General features: G+C 37.2%; 2 protein-coding genes across 2 annotated transcripts; one reads left to right on the forward strand and one right to left on the reverse strand.

Annotated features, from left to right (window-relative positions):
• The first annotated feature begins 1,578 nt into the window (after window positions 1-1,578).
• LOC104097893 (thiamine biosynthetic bifunctional enzyme TH1, chloroplastic) lies at window positions 1,579-8,230 on the forward strand. The gene is made up of 10 exons (XM_009604519.4): window positions 1,579-1,722; window positions 1,948-2,220; window positions 2,297-2,371; window positions 3,424-3,499; window positions 3,573-3,648; window positions 4,064-4,198; window positions 5,296-5,360; window positions 5,494-5,621; window positions 6,520-6,764; window positions 7,486-8,230. Exons 1-10 carry the CDS (start codon window positions 1,666-1,668, stop codon window positions 8,006-8,008), a joined length of 1,653 nt encoding a protein of 550 aa, XP_009602814.1. The 5' UTR covers window positions 1,579-1,665; the 3' UTR covers window positions 8,009-8,230.
• Window positions 8,231-13,375: 5,145 nt separating this feature from the next.
• Window positions 13,376-17,506, reverse strand: LOC104097892 (serine/threonine-protein kinase SRK2A). Its single transcript, XM_009604518.4, has 9 exons — window positions 16,817-17,506; window positions 16,619-16,693; window positions 16,388-16,489; window positions 16,145-16,198; window positions 15,872-15,964; window positions 15,687-15,779; window positions 15,241-15,345; window positions 15,060-15,158; window positions 13,376-14,013 (listed from the first exon to the last, which is right to left on the reverse strand). Exons 1-9 carry the CDS (start codon window positions 16,934-16,936, stop codon window positions 13,687-13,689), a joined length of 1,068 nt encoding a protein of 355 aa, XP_009602813.1. The 5' UTR covers window positions 16,937-17,506; the 3' UTR covers window positions 13,376-13,686.
• Between the last annotated feature and the right edge of the window lie 3,257 nt (window positions 17,507-20,763).

A 20,763-nucleotide genomic window follows, 5' to 3' on the forward strand; every position in this document is an offset into this window, starting at 1 on the left:
CAAATATTAATTCTTGAATTTCTGTAATAATTGCTACATGCTTATTTGAATTATGTGCATTAATTATTACTTGACATCTAGTGTATTAAATATTAAACTGCCTATTTTTTCCCTGATTTCCATAATAATTTGCTATTTATCATTGTTTGTTTCATAATTAAATTATAATTATTGTATGCTTGTTGTCTTATAATTTTATATTAATTATTGTATTTATTGGAGAAATTTCTTCTATAAGAATTTGGTAAATAGATATATTGGAGGATCGGGTTGCACGCCGCAATAGCATTGATTGAAATGGATATATTGGAGGATCGGGTTGCACGCCACAATAGACTTATTAAAAGTCCATATTGGGGGATCGGGTTGCACGCCACAACAGACTTATTAAAAAGTCCATATTAGAGGATCGGGTTGCACGCCGCAACAGACTTATTAAAAGTCAATATTTGGGGGATCGGATTGTACGCTGCAATAGACTTATTTAAAAGTCAATATATATACTTGATTAAAAATAATTATATGAGAGGATTAAAAATGAATATATTATGGGAGCGGGTTGCACGCTACAACAGAATTGAATATGAATATATTGTGAGAGCGGGTTGCACGCTGCAACGGAAATTGATGGAATTGATAATTGGTTATGACTGTTGAGTTGGCTTCAATTATTATAAATGAGCTACCTCATTTATTTCTATTATTTGTTGTCGTTACTAATATTGCGTACGAGTTAATATAAGTGACCCGCCTTAGCCTCGTCACTACTTCGTCGAGGTTAGGCTCAACACTTACCAGTACATGGGGTCGGTTATACTGATACTATACTCTGCACTTCTTGTGCAGATTTCGGAGTTGGTCCCAGCGACGTACCATAGACTTGCTCGGATTACAGCTACTCAGAGGAGACTTGAAGTATAACTGCATGACGTCTGCAGTTCTTAAGTCCCTGTCTATTTTACTTTAGTTGTGTATTTATTTCCAGACAACTTTATTTTATTGAGACCCTTATTTGTATTATTCTAGAAGCTCGTGCACTTATGACACCAAATTTTGGGATGGTATTTAGACACCGTTAATTTTTTTTATGGATTATTCACTATATTTCAGACTTTACTTCCGCAATCGCTCTTTGTTATTAATAAATTTAAAAATTATTTAAAAATTAGTTAATATTATTCTAATGTTTGCTTGCCTAACAAGTGAAATATTAGGCGTCATCACGGTCCGAATGTGGGAATTTTGGGTCGTGACATTTCTTTTCATGATTTTTTTTCTCATTTTAATAAAAAAATACTTTCTTTTCATGATATAGAAAAAATATTTTTTTTTATTTCAATAAAATAAGTATTTTCTTTTCATATGATGTAGAAAAAGTATTTTCTTTTATTTTAACAAACTGATAGCATAAAAAATTATTTTCTTAAAAAATATTTTTTATTTTCTAACCAAACACTAAAACACTCATTTTCTAAGAAAATATTTTTCTTCGCCAAGCACAACCTTAGTCCAAAAAATTTGGCATGCCGAAAAATAAAATAAAATAAATGAAAATCTTAAGCAAATCATCTTATGCCACATATGGAGTGTAGAATCACATGAGATACCGTCCAAATACCCGTACCCGTGAACTCTCCACTTCCAAAAGCTTCATCCATTTCTCATATGGCGTATTTCTGCTCTCAGGTTCTATCCACTTCCTTCTTCACTCCAAAATCTCAGGTAAAATCTCATCCCTTCATTTGCCCATACTCGTTTTAAAACCTCATGCTAATTTTTATAATCTCATGACACATGTTAAAGTTGGATTTAGTAAATACTAGAAATTTAAGTCAACTTTGTTACTCTCTTAACTAATTGTAGTAATTTATTAAATAACATAATATGGACACAGTGTCTCATCTGTTGTGAAAAAGCTAAAATCGTTCCTGATTTTCATTTTTTTAGATTCCAGTGCTGTTGAATCCAGGCGTAGCCTGCATCAAAAGCTTTCATCAATATAGGTTTTTGCATATTAAGGCAATGCAGGGCGATAAGGTTTCCACGCCTACGCCGTCCGATGAGTGCATGGTTAGAGTCCCGCATGTTCTGACGGTTGCCGGCTCCGATTCCGGCGCCGGAGCGGGAATTCAAGCGGATCTCAAGGCTTGTGCTGCTCGGGGAGTTTATTGCTCCACTGTGATCACTGCTGTTACTGCTCAAAACACCGTAGGGGTTCAGGTATTAAAAGACTCTAGTCTGTTTATGTTTTGCTAGTGTGTTTTCGATTTGTGAAATTTATTGTGGTTTATTCTAGGGTGTGAACATTGTGCCAGAAGATTTTGTGGCGGAGCAGTTGAGGTCGGTGCTTTCCGATATGCATCCCGACGTGGTAAGTATATCATGTTAATGTTACAATGTTCGCAGCCATTTGATGATGTTATTTATGTATTGACTTGAGCAACTGAAGAGAGTAAAAGTCCTGGTCATTCATAGGATCATCGCTAGTTCTGGCCGAGGCAGGGGATTATGTACATGGAGTCAAGTTATGATGCTGCACCAAATGGAATATGAGATATTCTTTTCGGAGTATTCATATATTGCTATTTTGATGCTCTTAAGATTTTCCAGCACAAGCTCACTGGTGCTTAACTTTTATAATAGGGGATTACATTCCCTGTTTACTTCAGACTCTTTGCTTTCATGTCTTTCAATGTTCTCATTGGAAACTGAATTAATCGGTCTTTTTAGTCCAACTCGTATATATCTTACTAGTAAGTAATCTAAAGACACTTCCAAAGACCAATGTTGCCGTGTAGCCCCCGAGATTATTACAGGAAACAACGAACACATTAAGAAACTTGGAATTGCCTAGCAATAACTGGTATAGATAATTTAGGACGCAAGGTTGGATGGCTGAAAGTAATGTTGATAGAACATCCCCTATAAACAAAGTCATTGGTTAATTTACTGGTTTCCAAATTATCAGGCCATTTTCTTCAGCCATTCATATTGGTTAAATATCATGCTATTTTTGCTTTTCAGTTTTTGCTGGAAGCGCAAATGTCACCATATATGTGAAATTAATTTAAAGAATTGTTTGGCTATTTGGGTCTTGGATACCCAGGGATAAAAGAGAGTCCCATGTTTCGTTAGCGTTTGGGGATCAGATTGTGGCAGGGATTATAATTCCCTTTTATAGGATAATTTTATGCCATGGGAGAGGTGGGATAAATGGTTATTTGAACAACATTAGCCCACCTCTATACCTAATTCAAATGCTTTATTGATGTCTTCTAGATTGTATATATTGCAAAACTAAATATACAACCTGATCCACTATTCAAGATATACATGGAAAGAGTATACCAGCACGATCAGGATAAGCAATCTGCATTTTCCATTAATGTCTCAGTTTGCGTTACAGCACTAAGATTATCTTAGGTGAAAACAGGCATGCTTCCGTCAATTGGCATAGTGAAAACCCTCTGTCAAAGTCTGAAGGAATTCCCAGTACAAGGTACACAATACTTCTTTCTGCTTTTGAAATTTCGACGACGTTAACTATGCTGCTATCAAATGCTTGAAGACAGCCTTGGTGGTTGACCCTGTTATGGTATCCACAAGTGGACATACGTTAGCTGGTCCCTCTATTTTGGATATCTTTAGGTATGTCATCTGCGAGTGATAGTCTCTCTCCATTTTCCCCGTGTAATCTCACTGTGGATTTATTGGCTAACAATGTTTTTTTGCTGAATATTCTTCTGCCAAATTCATGAAATATACAACAAGCTGTAAACTTCCTATATGGACATGCTATCTATTGGTATATTGGCGTATGCTTGGATTAAGCTTGAACATCTTTATGTTTTTAAAGACCACAGTTTTCGTGTTAATTGCTGGAGCACAATAAATGAAACTTCCTTGATATATTTACTTATGTAATTTTTTTTTTAAAAAGTACTTATGTAAGTTTCACATCTTATATGCTGTAATATTGTCGTAGCCTTCTAAATTGATTCTTTATGTTTCAACTCCTTGGATAATTATGTCTAATCATATGCCTTTAATGTTCTGATAACAGGGAGGAGCTTCTTCCCATGGCTGATATAGCGACCCCAAATTTGAAAGAGGCTTCCGCTTTACTAGGTGGTGTGCCATTGGAAACAATTGCTGACATGCGTTATGCTGCAAAAGCTATACATGACATTGGTCCAAGGTTAATTTTGAGTTTTTTGTTTTGTTTTTGTTTTTTCCAAATAGTGAATATTGATTCCTTGACCTTGTATTACTTATGACCAAAGTCCATTTGATGGCCAATAAATTTATGGAGCGTAGTTCTCAATTACAAGAGAAAAGTAAATACCTTTTAAATCATTCGAACCATCATTTGCTATCAAATGTAGCATGACGCCTTACGCCCTCTCCACAAACCCAACAAGCTTGGTCAATCTTGAATTATTGGTGATATTTTAGGTAGAGGTCACATCTATGAATTCTACAGTTGGCTTCCACAGGACAAAGCTTAGTACCTGGTCGCATATGGTGTTTAGCAGTTAGCACCCACACTTGCAGTTAGTCTTCATGTTCTGATATTAACTTCGATGGCCCGGGTTTAACAACTTAGCAGGCTTCTTCTTGATTGCTGAAAATATGAGGCACAAGTTGTTGATGAGTCGACCAAAAGAACTATGAACTGCTAGAACTATCATCCATTCACTCATGTAGCAGGTAGTTATACGCATCTCATATCTGACATCTGCTTATCATTGAAAATGGACAAACAAGATATTCTCTTTTTTACCAACAAGGGAAGACTTCAGGAAATCTTCTTTGGATGGATGTACGCCTACTTCATCTTGCTTGGAGGAAAATTAACGTGAGCATGAACTACAGCTGAATAAAATAAAATTTGTAGATGCTTCAAAAAGGAGTTTTAGGGGCTCATTTCTGGATGCTCTAAAAGGAGTAACTTCCATCCTTCTCGAGGCTTCTCCTCGACTTGGGCTGTGAGAGTGGGAGAGGAATGGCTGGCATTTCAAACAGAAGGAAAATGCTCTTTTACGGATTTGAAGGCGTAAAAGTTGTTGAGTACTTCGGCAATAAAGAAATAGGATAAAGTCCTACAAACTTGTTCCAGCTTATGCTGGTTTAGTACAAGTTCACAGTGTAGTGCAATTAGGGAAGATCTATAAAAAATAAAAAATAATGCAATTAGGAAGATGTGTATTGTGGATTCTCTTCTTTTTGTGTCACAACTGTATCTCAACAGAGGACTTCTTCTAATGTGCTAAAATCTCTTAATTTCTTGGACAGAAATGTACTTGTGAAAGGAGGCGATCTCCCTGCTTCCCTTGATGCTGTGGATGTGTTTTATGATGGTATTTCTAATAACTTCTTAAGATCTTTAGGAATTATCAGTGTGCTTGTTTTTGTTCGTACGTGAAAGCTTGCATGATTCTTGAATGCCTCTATATGCTCATCCATATTATGATCTTTCAATTGATCCTATAGGGAAGGATTTCTATGAGTTTCGGTCATCACGCATAATGACACCAAATACTCATGGAACTGGCTGCACTTTGGCTTCTTCTGTCGCAGCTGAGCTAGCAAAGGGTTCTCAAATGCTTTCTGCTGTTAAGGTAATTGACTTAGTATGGCATCTGGATATACAAAATATCTATACATTGCTGCAAAATAGATTGTATGTTGGCACAAGGCTAGGATTTTGTGTAAACTTGATGTATAGTGGATAGTGTTAACAATGGCTGAGCTTTGACAATTATCAGGTCTCTTATGAGGTGGCCATAGACTAGACACTTAAGGGTCATCTGGTTGACTGTATAAGAAAATAAATCCAAGCATAATTAATACAACATTTATTTTTCAGCATAAAACTCTGCATTAATAGTATAACCTCAGCATAACTAATACAATTTTATCTACTAGTATAACTCTGCATGATAGATGCAGCTGCTTTGCATATTAAACTCTGCATGCTAATGCCCGCATAACTTATGCAGGATTATTTGTATTATTTCATGTAGGATAGAAGGTGAAATGAAAATGTGTAGCTAAACACTTAAATACTCTTAATATAGGCAATCCCTACATAACAATTCCTATATTATTATCATTCAACGTATAACGATCCTACATTATTATTTTTCACGGCATAACATTCCTTGCACTGTAATTCCTACATGACTAGTCCATGATCCAAATAACCCCTTGAGGTGTAGGTACGAACACTTTACACATAACATTCTGTTCTTTTTTTTGTCCTTCTCCTGTTTGTACCTTTAATGAGGAAGTGGGAGGAGGGGGTTAAAGCATGTCAAATAACTCTGACGTCAGGTAATCAATTCACCCTCCAGCCATCTTGCTCTCTTTTAAAAAACAATTGCCGGTCCCTGATAGTCACAAATATATATTGTTAGATTCTCTGTTGGTCATGGAATTTGCTCATTGCTTCATTTAATTTGACTTGTTTGCCAAATGATGCATGTTTTCTTTTATATATATTTCGACATTTGCCAGGTAGCTAAACGCTACATTGAAGCAGCCTTGTCTTATAGTAAGAACATCGCCATTGGAGGTGGGCGTCAAGGTCCTATGGATCATCTTTTGAAGCTTAAGAGTAACGTGCAGCGACGACCTTTTGATCCTTGTGATCTCTTTCTGTATGCTGTCACTGACTCCAGGATGAACGAAAGGTGGGGTCGTTCAATAGTTGATGCGGTAAAGGCTGCCTTAGAAGGAGGTGCCTCCATTATTCAGCTGAGGTTTGTGTCTTTGAAATTGGTTCACTTTCTTTCCCTCTTTCAGTCTTCCTTTTGATTCTTTAGAGTAAGAAAGAGCTGAGGATTGTACTTACTAAACCTAGGGTGGAGAGATCAACAATCATTAGGACTATCACAAGTTCTACATATCAATATTCTGATGCAGTGGATTTCATGCTTAGGTTGCAGTAGCTTAAGCTAATCTTGGGTTACATTCACTAAAGCCTCAGTCCTATCGTGTTGGACCGAAAGGGAGAGCTTTTCACAGATGTGAGAGAATTGACAACTTAACAGTGTTATATAGCATACAATTTGGTCTTCCATTTAAATCTTCATGCGTGAAAAAACCATGCATTTTCGAGCTCATAGAATTTCATTAGAAAATTGCTTCGAAGAAAAATGCTCATGCACAATAAATTTAAAATTCCACTGTAATCATATTGCAGAATAACTATTGTTTCAGTTGTAAAGAAATTGACCTTGGCCTTAACTCACCTAATAAAGTTTTTCCGGTTCTATGCATTCAAAAGCGACACCAATTGAGAGAAGTGTAATGAAAGATCTCTTATTGACTATGATCTCTGTGTTCTTGGACCAAATAAGAGTTACACCCTTTTTACACGTTTGCCTCAACTTGGCATTTTATTCTTAGATATCTTACCGCCATTTTCAGTAGAATCATTGGATATATATATTGATGTGACTTTATCTATTACAATTGCAGGGAAAAGGAGGTTGAAACTAGTGATTTTCTGGAAGCAGCAAAAGCTTGTTTAAAAATCTGCAGAGTTCATGGTGTTCCTCTGCTGATCAATGACAGGATTGATGTAGCTCTTGCTAGTGATGCTGATGGTGTTCATATTGGGCAGTCCGACATGCCTGCTCATGTTGCACGGGTTCTTCTTGGGCCTGACAAAATCATTGGTGTATCATGCAAAACACCGGAGCACGCCCAGCAAGCATGGATAGATGGGGCTGATTACATTGGCTCTGGCGGTGTATATCCAACTAATACCAAAGAGAACAATAAGACGATTGGTTTGGATGGCCTGAAAACTGTTTGTTTGTCATCCAAATTACCAGTTGTAGCCATTGGCGGCATAGGCATCTCTAATGCTCAGGCTGTAATGGGACTAGGGGTCCCAAACCTGAAAGGCGTTGCTGTTGTATCTGCTCTATTTGATAGGGAATGTGTTTTGACAGAAACCAGAAAGTTACTCGAGGTGCTCAATGAGTCAACCAAATGAGCAAATTGAAGAAATGTTGGAGATCACCACACACTTCCCGTTCCAGGCAAAGCAACCACAATTTTTGTTACCAAAAGATTTCTTGATTAAACTTTTGAAAGTAAACACTTGTGTGTAGAGAAGTAAATGCAGGCACTGGGATTTCGATATCGTTTCATTGATGCCGGTACAGGAGATTGAAACTAAACATATTCTTGAAGTTCCGTACGTGTTCATTGCCAAGGTTGATGTTTTACCTTGCCTTTCAAGTTTTTTTTGGAAGTCATATGCCTCTCAGAGACATCTTGTAACGACTCGGCCGGTCGTTTTGAGTATTACCACCCCGTTTCCCCCATTTACTGCTCAATTTATGCTTTACAGTTATTTTATGACTTAACGGGTTAGTTGGTTTGGGTCCGGAAGGATTTCGGGGTGAAATGAGACACTTAGTCTCATAATTGAAAACTTAAGTTGGGAAAAGTTAACCGGATGTCGACTTATGTGTAAACGACCTCGGATTTGAATTTTGGTGATTCCAATAGCTCTGTATGGTGATTTTGGACTTAGGAGCGTGTCCGGAAAGTTATTTGGAGGTCCGTAGTGGAATTAGGCTTGAAATGCCGAAAGTTAAATTTTTGGGAAGTTTAACCGGGGTTGACTTTTTGATATCAGGGTCGGAATCCAATTCTGAAAATTGTAATAGGTTTGTTATGTCATTTATGACTTGTGTGTAAAATTTGAGGTCAATCAGACTTGATTTGATAGGTTCCGGCGTCGTTTGTAGAAATTTAAAATTTCAAGGTTCATTAGGCTTGAATTGGGGTATGATTCGTGGTTTTGATGTTGTTTGATGTGATTTGAGGCCTCGAGAAGGTTCGTGTTATGTATTGGGACTGGTTGGTACGATTGGACGGGGTCCCGGGGGCCTCGGGTTTGATTCGGGGTAGTTTCGGACCAAGTTTGAGTGTTTTTATGCTGCTGGTTGCTGGTTCTGGTATTGTTCTTCGCGTTCGCGAGGAGCCTCTCGTGTTCGCAAAGAAGGATTTTGTTGTTGGTTGTTGGGACTTTGCCTCTCGCGTTCGCGAATAAGGAATTTTTGTTGTCCGTCGTCGGACTTTGTAGGCTCATATCTCGCAATCTATAAGGAATTTAGAGCTGATCCAAAAATGAAAGTTGTAGCCCTTTTGTGTCTAATTTTCAGAAAGGTAAACCATTTGTCATTTGGAGTTGTGTACAAAAAGTTATGGTGGATACACTACAGGCTGTCTGGGAAGAGTTTGAAAATCTCCGTTACACAGGGCTGACTTTGGAAGCTTATATCTCGCAATCTATAAGGAATTGTGAGATGAGCAACAAAAGAAAGTTATAGCCCTTGGTGTCTAATTTTCAGAAAGTTAAATCATTCATTATTTGGAGTTTTGTACAAAAAGTTATGACCATTATACTAAAGGCTATATGAGAAGGGTTTGAAAATGAATGTTGGAGAATTTGTTCATCGCGAACACGAAGAATAAACCTTTGGGCATCAGAATAAAGTCCAAATTCGTCTCAATCTTCCATTTTTGGACCAAGGAAGCTTGGGTGAGGCGATTTTTCGAGAGTTTTTCAAGGAAAATATTGGGGTAAGAATTCCTAACCTGATTTTGGTTAAATTACATGAATCTATTGTTGTTTTTATCACTAAATTAGTGAATTAAGTTGAAAAATTTAGAAAACCCTCTTGGTTTAATTTGAAGATTTGAGGGTCGAGTTGAGGTCGTATTTTGGTAAAATTGGTATGGTTAGACTCGTGGTTGAATGGGCTTTCGGATTTTGTAACTTTTGTCGGGTTTCGAGACGTGATTTTTGAGTTAAATTTCGGATTTTGTTGAAAAATTAGTATTTTCATATGGAATAAATTTCTATGATTTGTATTGACTGAATCGAACTAATTGTGACTAGATACGAGGCTTTCGGAGGCAAATTTGCGAGGCAAAGGCATAACAGAGTAAAGAATTACACGGTTTGAGGTAAGTAACACTTTTAAAATTAGTTCTGAGGGTATGAATCCCCGAATTGGTGTTATATAAATTGTTTGGAGGTGACACACACGATAGTTGACGAGCGTGTGGACGTGCACCATATAAATTGACTTGAATAAATCCTGTGAAGTTGCAAAGTTAAAGAATCATGTTATTATCTGAACATGCCACACGTGTTAGAGGAATTGAGTTGAGGCTCATAATAAAGATCATGTTTAGCTTATGTGCCGATATTTTGGGACCCATAGGGTCGTGTTGCTATTGAATTAATTATTTTAAAATGTACATTTCATACTCAATCATGCTCATCCATTGTGAGGATATTTATTGAATCGGGACTGTCCGCCTGCAGCAGGCCATATCAGCTTTATATATATATTATTATTATGATGATGATGATGATCATCATCATCATCATAGGATCGGGCTGCACGCCGCATCAGACATTATAGGCTTTATTACTACATGGATCGGGGCCGCCCGCCTGCAGCAGGCCTTATAGGCTTTATTATTATTATGGGATCGGACTGCACGCCGCAGTAGGCCATATCGGCTTTATATAGCGCTTGGGCTGAATGAGCCCCTCCAGAGTCTGCACACACCCCCAGTGAGCGTGGTTGATTTATAGCGCTTGGGCTGAAGGAGTCCCTCCGGAGTCTGCACACACCCCAGTGGGCACAGTTGATTTATATTGAGGGATGGATCTTCCCTGGGCATGGATCTTGCCCGAAGCATTTGTATTGAGGGATGGATTTTCCCTGGGCATGGATCTTGCCCGAAGCATTTATATTGAGGGATGGATTTTCCCTGGACATGGATCTTATCCGAATCATTAATTTATATTGAGGGATGGATCTTGCCCGAAACATTTATATTGACGGATGGATTTTCCCTGGGCATGGATCTTACCCGAAATATTTATATTGAGGGATGGATTTTCCCTGGACATGGATCTTGTCTGAATCATTGATATTTGGGGATGGATCTTCCACTGGGCTGGATTGGCCATATACAGTACTGAGTGATTGAGTATTTTAGATTGTGAGTACATAGAGTTTTCACTAAGGTGCATCACATACAGTATGTACACTGGCATGTAGATACAGAGATGTCATATTCCTCGTATTGTTCAGAATTGATCTGTTTTATTTGTACTGAAAGCAACTGTTGAATATGAAAGCATGCCTACATTTTTGTATTGTTATTATTTATACTGGACTGTACCTGCTGAGCTTGTCACTACTTTCATCCCAGGGGTTAGTCTTGTTACTTATTGAGTTGGTTGTACTCATACTACACTCTGCACCTCGTGTGCAGATCCAGGTGCTTTCGGATACAGCGACTATTAGATCTCAAAGTGCTATCAGTTGGAGACTATCAAGGTGCTGCCTGAAGTCCGCTGACCTTGACTCCCTTTCTTTCAGTTATTGTATTGTTCTATACTTTCAGACAGTGTTTTGTCAATCAGACTTTCTATTCATATTAGATGCTCATGTACTCAGTGACACCGGGTTTTGGGAGTGTTTATATTTGTGTTTGTGAGATTTTCTTCCGCTGAATTTAATAGTTATGTTTTCAAATTTAAAAGATATGGTGATTTATTGAGATTGTCGGCTTGCCTAGTATTGAGATAGGTGCCATCACGACATGTGAGATTTTGGGTCGTGACACATCTGATCTTAGTCTGTTATATACTCCCTTGCCATTTCGGGTGGATTTTTGTGTTGGTATTGGAGGGTCTCTTGTTAGTTCAATACTTCAGTGGGAGTCTTGGAGATATGTATCTATGTACAATAATTGCGAAATCTAGTTAATCTGTTGTTTTAGTGATGAAAATAAATTCAAATTTTATGTAGTAGATATAAAGGAAATATTTAATATTTTGTCTGAGATGTTCACAGGTTCGAGCCGTGAAAACAACCTCTTGCAGAAATGTAGGGTAAGACTGCATATAATAGACCCTTATGGTTTGGCCCTTCCCCGAACTTGCGCATAGCGGGAGCTTAGTGTATCGGGATGTCCCTTTTTGTTTGAGATGTTCATTTACTACTTACAAGTAAACCTAGTATAACTTAATATACCTTGTGTTCTAATAGTTGGACGTTTAATGGCAAATAGTGATAAAATGAAGGATTGTACTTGGGATAAACCCCCACACCACCCACCACCCACCCCCGCCTCCAAGAAAAAGTAAAGAAAGAAAAGAAAAGAATGACATGGTGTAGATGATTATAATCTCTTGACGGTAGCGAAGAATTCGCCACTACTTCCAACTTGCACGTCCTATCCAGAAAAAGGTGAAAAGACACATTTGCTTGATATAGTTCTAAAATGATTGTTTCATGCCTTTGAGCTAGACTTTTGATCATACCTCGTGAACAATTTGCTTGTTACGTACAGCAAACGGAACTCCCTTTCTTTGTTTGGATAGACAAATGTCACAGGATTAAAAGTTTAATTGACATTTTCGGACTCACGTACCAACAATTAATTTGTATCCTCTTACTCTTTTAAAAAGAGAAAAAGACACTTCTCGTTTCACTGGCAAAAAGAATTCTATGTTGTCATAATGCACTTTCAGCCATTAATTGAGTTTGACATAAGCTGCAATCACCCAAAACAAGAAAACTTTTTAAAAAAGGATAGTCATAGGTTTAGGCCTTTGCCCCTCTACTTCCAGTGGAATCTTTAAACAATAGTAAACCAATAAGAGTCCAAGAAAGCAACTGTAGTTTTTTATTTTCTTTATATTCACGGCTCATCTTATTAAACGAATCACTTTTCAATTGAAAAATACAGATGTAACTCTGCTCTTGCAAGTGTAAACGTAGCTATCAAAGTTTCTCAACCTTTGCTTTCCCTCCTACTTTTCTTACTCTTTTTTCTTAGCAAAAGAACAGTCCACTTTATTTCTTTCTCCTGAATAGGACACCTTAAGATAAAGGGTAGAGCTGTATCGTTCGAGAAAGACGTTAATACTTTAAAAGACCCAAAATTCCAATCCTTTATATGTTTAAACTTTTTATAAATAATACAATATATAATATTTACTAGTGTATTAAATATGCAATATTTAATAGGTTCAGATCGGTAATTTTTCCATTTTTAATATAAACCAATCCTGATACTCGGTATCACTATAAGCTCCCAATAAATCTATTTTTAAAAATTAAAATAAAAACAGTCAGTTTACTTGGTATAGTTATAAGCTAAACACATAAACCTATTTTTACGATCGAAAGATCACCAAGACCATATATACAAAATCTTATAGAAAGTGTCTAAGATGCATACAACAAAACTCACCAAAATCTCCTGTAAATTGAACTAAGGCTCACTGCAAAATGTAGGCTGCAACTTAAGCTCATTCGAGTTTCAACTTCAGTGCACCATTTCCTTTGTCTCATGGTAATATAATTGACAAGCATCCTTACCATAAAACTCAGAAATTTTTACAGACTTCTTGAATTCCACACAGCAAGAAAGAGACAAATTTTACACAACCATGAAATGCCCCACACTTTCCACAAGCAAAAAGAACATAATGTAAGGCCTAGGTGAAACAACTTCTACACAATCATGAAATGCCAAAAGCTATAGTCTTTCACAAGCCAAAAAAGATAAAATAGGCCAAGGTGTTTGTCCAAGTTTTCTACGAGCAAAGCTGATAATTTACACTTAGGTGAGACGAACTTCTCCGCTTTCATGTGCCTGCTTCACTTGCTTTTCATATTCGTCTTCTTCTTCTTCCCCCTCTTCCTCTTCTTCTACATCTCCTTCCTTCTCTTCTTCTTCTTCTCCTCCCCAACCAAAACCTGAGACTGAACGGGAAGCTGGAGCGGGAGTCTTTGCCTCTTCCACAATTTTCATGATCTCCTCAACACTCTGAAGCGAAAATGTTGGGTTTTCTTTTCGATAATAAGCTGCCTGTGCTGCTTCTGTTAATTCCCTAGGCAAATTCTTCAAAAACCATGGATGGGATTTGATTTCTTTGATTGTGATCCTCTGCAAAAACAAACCTATTCATTAGACAAGCCATGATCTCCTACTTCAAATCTGTTCTAATTTTTCATTTTCATTTTTCTACAATTTGGTTAGAAAATAGGGCGCACAAAGATGAAAGGTGATAATTCATAGTAAGCGTATATACTTTCTGATTTATCATTCCTTACACTCTTTATGGTGTTGAAAAAATTGAACGGATAAGCAAGTAGATGTAGATTCAGGTTTTTCGAGGCTAAAATCGCAAATACTTCTGCCATACAATCATAGAAACACTACAGAAAAATACAAATAACAATTAAACTGAGATGTCACAGTATTTCCCTCCTTTCGAAAGAGAAGCCAAGATACTTACAAGGAATCCTTCATACAGTAGAATTATCTGGATTAAGGGAACAAAGGCTATCCCCAGCTTCCATTTGTTTTCTTGTTGGACACACACTATTTGAAGAAAACATCAATCCTTTTTGGGAAAACAGAACTATAAGAATAAAGCAGGTAAGTATGATGGGATCTGACAGACTAAACACCACTGCTTAAATTGTGGTACCTTTGGACATTAACTCAAAAGCTTAGTTGGAGTATCAAACAACACGGTGCCCTGACAAGAACCATCGAAAAAGATTGTCTAATTGCCGTTATCTAAATGAGCAACTATGACTCACTCCCACGGTGGAAGGGTACTGAGACTAGGGGTGAAGCTCAGTTCCAGTAAAGAATAGTGTTGGAAGGATGAAATGATTTCCCATCATATTAAAGTTCAGCGATTTGGTTCAGGTGAGGCGATTCAGGAAATCTTTTTAGATAAATGGGCAATTTGAGATACGTAATTTCATCTTACAAAATTGTAACCATGATGACCTATTGGAGGATAATCTATCGAATGGGCATGGCGGCTGAAATAGGAAGAATAGGGCGCCAAAAGCCAAGTGTATAGACCCCATTGGTGACAACAAATGATGCATTAAATAGGTAACATCTGTATCAGATTGTTAGCCCACTAAGAATTCAAGTAAACTTCCACTAGAACACACCCAACAAAGACATACCCTTGCTGGATTGGCAACAAATATCCGAGAGAGAAGGTGCCTACAATCTTGCGATATGTGAACATAGTCGGGAATCTTGTACTGTACCGCCATTATTCGCTGGAAAGAGAAACATCAAGCCAAATTAAAAGACTAAACATCACATAAGTGCTTTGGATATGTGAAGAATTAAAAGACTCACTTGAATAGTTTTCCTAAAATTCTTCGGATCCTCCTGATCTTCAAAAGGGTATGCCCCAACCAGCATCACATAAAGTGTCACCCCGCATGACCAAACATCAGCCAGCTGAAATGATCACAAACAGAACTTCACGGCCTAAGAATAATGATTAGTAACAAAAAAAAAAGAAAAACTTCACTCTTTAGGGAAAGAATGGTGGAGGGTGTAAATAAGATGTAATTTACGCAACTTTTGGGAGCATCACCTGTAAATTCAACAAGTCACAGAGCAACCAGTTATAGTGGTTTCTTAATTACTCATAAGAGGAAGAGAAATAAAGACCATATATTACACATTGCTCCTATGGATGCAAATGCAGCTCCACACAGATGGAGGCCAAACAAAAATCATTTGCGTAATGCCTCTCCACCAAATGTAAAAGATCACAAAAGTAAGTACACAGATACCTTGCCATCATATTCTCTTCTAGATAGGACCTCTGGAGCAATATAAGCTGGAGTCCCAACAGTTGATTTTGGTCTTGAATGCAACAGCGACGACTGCGATTGCGGGAAGAAAACTATGAGCATCTTAGCACTTTCAAGGGAGATAACATAAGTCTATAGCCACCAAACACCAGAACATCACCAACCTTTGAGTATCCAAAATCACATATCTTCAAGCGTGGAGCTGGACTTCCATCAAGAAGGGTATTCTCCAGCTTCAAATCTCTATGGCATATTTGCTGCAGAGGCAATGGAAGTTTGAAGAAGATTAAGCTCCCTTAAATAAAAAGATGGCATTTGGAATAAAACTTATACACATAAGTCCAGGCCTAAGATGTATCTAAATTTCTGTTCATATGTTCACACATAGAGAAAGTTTTTCTTTTTTTTTGTTTTGTAAATTCTTGTAAGTTTCTTACCATGTTGTGACAGTAGTGGACTCCTGAAATAAGCTGCTGGAAAAAGTATCTAGCCTGAAGTGACAGCAGCAAGAAACCAAATGAGACAAGCATTGAAGATAGTGAACCAAGGCTCTTAAAATCACAGAAATGTGACCTTTTAAAATCATAGACTTCATTACCATTTCTTTATCCTTCAGAATCCTTCTATATGGTAGTCTATGTGAGACTGATTATTGACACAGTTAAAATTTTATAATATACCTCATCTTCACTAAACCTTCCTGCATTGCAAATGCGCTCAAACAGTTCTCCACCAGCTGCATATTCCATAACAATGGCAAGATGAGTGGGAGTCACTAACACCTGTATCTCACAAAACAAATGCACAACAATTAGGCCAGCTATTCCTTAGCTTTTCTTGCCATTTTCAAAACAAACCAATATTATCAATAGGGCATTGCAGAATAATAAAACATAAGCACACAAACTTGCCTCCTTGAATCGAATTATGTTTGGATGTCGAAGTGATTTATGATTAATGATCTCCCTTGCTACATTCTCATCAATCTATAACAAAATGTGACATCTCAACATTATAGAACCTTGGATGATATTGCTAATTACATGTTTAACTGATAATTAGGGGAAAAAATAATTGATTTGATGATAAAAGACAGTAATGATGCAAACCTTGTGTCCTCTCTCAATGTATTTCATTGCCACAAGCTCTTTGGTTTCCTTGTGCCTCATAAGCCTTGCCACACCAAAATTCCCTGACCCTATATCTTTCACAAGCTCGTATTTATCCATTTTCTTATCCTTCACAAAGTTCACTATATATTAAAAAAACTACAAAATCCCTTAACTTATAACCACAAATTAAGCAAACCCTTTCAAACTCCAAACAAAGCCAAATCCTGATGACAGATACCAAATTTGGAAATTAAGGTTTTAAATTTAACACAAAAAGGATCAATTTTTAAAGGAATTTATAAAATTCCCAGATTTCCCCAAAATTCCAGCTCCACAGACAACCTAAATTCAACACCTCTAAGCTGAATTACAATATGGCATTTGAAAATCTGTGAATTTTAGAAGAATTAGGGTTTCATGAGACAAAAGAAGAATGGGAAATTGGGAGGTCTTTGAATCGGGCTAAAACGAAATTGAGGTGGAGAAAAAAGGAGAGAAAAAGAAAAGAAAAAGATTAATTAGCAGAAATTTGAAGCTAAAGCAAGGAATCCACTAGTGTGTGTGTATTCTAGTTCTAGGGAATAACAGGGACAGAAGTGCATTGAAGTGTGAAATTGTGAGAGAGAAAAAGTGAAGGGGAATAAAGAATATATTATTGAAAGCTCAAGTGTCAAAAGTCTATTTTATGGAAGTGTATCTTTGGGAGACTGTCTATTTATAGTAGTAACGTAAGAACATATTTTACGTTTATTTTTCTTAAATAATGGATTTATTGAAGTACTAGTATTATATTTCTTCAAAAACTGCGGGCGAACTTTAAGGTTTCAAGGATATGAATTTTGTCGGTCGATTTGGGTCAAGATCAGTGAAGCGGTGGCAACAGTGTGATGTCACAGTCCAAAATTTTAAATTCTGGCCCAATCCAATCCAGTCCATTTTCTTTCTCATTTGAACGGTCAGGATTGATGTTCATAAATGTTATTGATGTTTAACTTTTGTCCCTAGTTTTTAAGCCCGTTTGGCCATGAATTTTTTTTTTTTTCGAAATTTTTTCACTTTTTTCGAAATCAATTTGATCATAAAATTTTCAATTTTCACTTGAAAATTAATTTTGAAATTTTTCAAAAATTTAAAAAACTCCAAAAAATTATTTTTTAAAATTTTCACTCATATCACTCACAAAAATTCAAACACAATCCAAAATTATATTCATGTCCAAAACTAACTCTAATTTTCAAATACCATTTTCACTTGAATTGTTTTTCACTTTTTCCGAAAATTTACAATTCTTATGTCCAAATGCCCATTACGTTATGCAAATATAGACGCGCCGACCATTGGAGGCGGATCCAAAAATTTTAGTTTTTTCAAGTTACTTGCCTAATATAGAATTTTCTTTACTTTTAAAAAAGAAATTAAAATATTATTTCTTTATGGAACTTGATCAGTTTAAAAGAAAATTCGAGTTTCAAAAGCTGGTTTTGGCTATTTTTTGGTTAAAATTTATCTTTTACTCATAAAAGTTTAATATTTTTTCAAGTAAAATATATATTTAAACACAATTTTAATTTTTAAAAACTATCTTTCAGTACAAGTTCAAAACTCTTTTTTTTAGTTTCAATCAATTCAAACGCCTAATCGGTTCTACGCTACTAATTCATATATATTTAATAATTTTTTTAAGACAAATAAAAATTTTAAATAAAAAAATGGATTTCGCCGAACCTGTAGAGTAAAGACTAGTTCCGCCGAACCTGTTGCTGTTGAGTGATTTTTCATGCAATCGAGAATTTCAACTAAAAATTAAAAGTAAGATTAGAGTTATTTAAGGAGACAACTGGAAACACATCAAGAATTTTTACTGAAACCCATAGCTCTTAAATCATTGCCAATAAGAAGGAATATTAAATCATTTGCTTAACGTTTTTTTTTTCTTTCCCTTTTGAGTAATTGTTTTCACCTTGCCTGGCTCTTCTCCATGTTTTTTTAATATAAGAAAACTCTTCACTAATAAATCTGCTTAGGGTAAAATATGTTTATATTAAATGATCGCATGAGAAAGTGACACGTAGAACCGAAAACAGAAGATAGCTGAAATCGAAGGCAACGATCCTGTCTGTTACCGGAGAGAACGATACTCATAAAGATGAAATAAATGTCTGCCACCCGATAGCATTTAATGAGGAATATTCTACAGCATTAAGTACACTGCCCGTTACAAGAAATATGACATTCACTACTTGCCGTTACACATTTTTTAATGGCCCCCATAATTGACATTAAAGATGGACTTGATCCTAGGACCTTGTTCCCTAGGTACATGTATAAACAGTGAGCTCTATTATCATTGTTGAGGAGACATGAGTTTTCCGGCAAATATACGCTACACTCTATTCAAAGCTTAATATAATTTATCTTCTTATTTTTTGATATCATTATTGTTGTGCCCGGGAACCCTGCTCCCAGAATTATTATTTCTTCTATTTTATCTCCATCTCAAGGCTAAGTATTGTATTTTTATCTAATTCATCTATTATTTCAGGACCAAATTAATTCACTTGTCTATAAATCACGTATAAATTCAACTGTACCATTTTACGGGTAAACAGTTTGGCGCCCAATGTGGGGCCTAGACAATTGTGTAATTAAGTTGGTCCTTGTCTCTTTTACTAACGTGTTTGATTATTTGTTCTTAGCAAAAGAATCATAGAAAATGGCAGATATTGGTGTTAACGCACACACAACCTTGAGGCCCAAGAAAACTAGCCTCAACACGAGGATTCAAATCAGTGATACCCGCAGTGAGGGGAACGAGGCCACACCAGTCCACAACAGGCGGTACCCGCGACATGTTAGAGAAGCGACTCCTGATGATGCTGAAGAGGAGCACATCGTCGAAGCGGTAAGGGTCCTGCAGGAGCAACATGAGTCCATTCTAGGCCATCTCAAACGACAGGATAAGGTTATGACCTGGCTGAAGCAGGCGTTATCGGGTGCTTCCAATAACGTGAATGGACGAGGTCCAGTTCCTCCTGGTGCTCCCGCAAATCAAACAACGCAAAGGGTCAACAACAACACTCAGACGGGAGAGGTCGGCTTTGATGGGGCCAGGGGGAGCGGATCCGGTCACAACAACGAAAGTGATCCCTTCAAAAGCGAACTCATACAGTTTATGAGGGAAGTAAACGCCCGCATGGATCAAATTTTGGGCGCACCACCAATGCTGAAGGAGCCAGACTCAAAGAAGTACACTCAATTGCCGTACAAACCAATCCCGGCACCCGAATTGATCCCGAAGCGGTTCAAAATGCCCGACGTGCCAAAATATGATGGGACTTCAGATCCTCAGGAGCATATCACCACCTATACAATGGCTGTGAAGGGGGACGATTTAGCTCCCCACGAGATCGAGTCAATTTTGCTGAAGAAATTTGTAGAGATCCTCAGGAAGGGAGCCTTGACATGGTATTTGCTTTTGTCCGAGCATTCCATAGACTCCTTCGACATGCTCGTGGATTCTTTCATTAAGGCCCATGCTGGGGCTAGAAAGGTGCAGGCCCGAAAGGTCGATATATTCAGGATTGCACAAGGAGACTCCGAGTTGCTGCGGGAACTTGTAACCCGGTTCTAGAAGGAAAGGATGTTACTCTCGGCCGTTCCGGATGAATGAGCGTCTGAAACATTCACCAAGGGTTTGAATCCGAGAAGTTCCGATGCTTCCCGGAAATTGAAAGAAAGCTTGCTCGAGTTTCAAGTGACAACTTGGGCAGATGTTCACAACCGGTACGAGTCAAAGATAAGGATTGAGGATGATTAGCTCGGTTTTCCGGCATTTGTTAAAGGTCAAGAGAAGATTAAAGAGATATCAAAAGACGATTTCGACACAGATAGACTATCTTCGAGGAGCCAGTTTTTGCCTTATGAACGGGCCGAAGGACGCGACA

This window comes from Nicotiana tomentosiformis, chromosome 1 (genome assembly GCF_000390325.3).
Source record: "Nicotiana tomentosiformis chromosome 1, ASM39032v3, whole genome shotgun sequence".
NCBI classification, from domain to species: domain Eukaryota; kingdom Viridiplantae; phylum Streptophyta; class Magnoliopsida; order Solanales; family Solanaceae; genus Nicotiana; species Nicotiana tomentosiformis.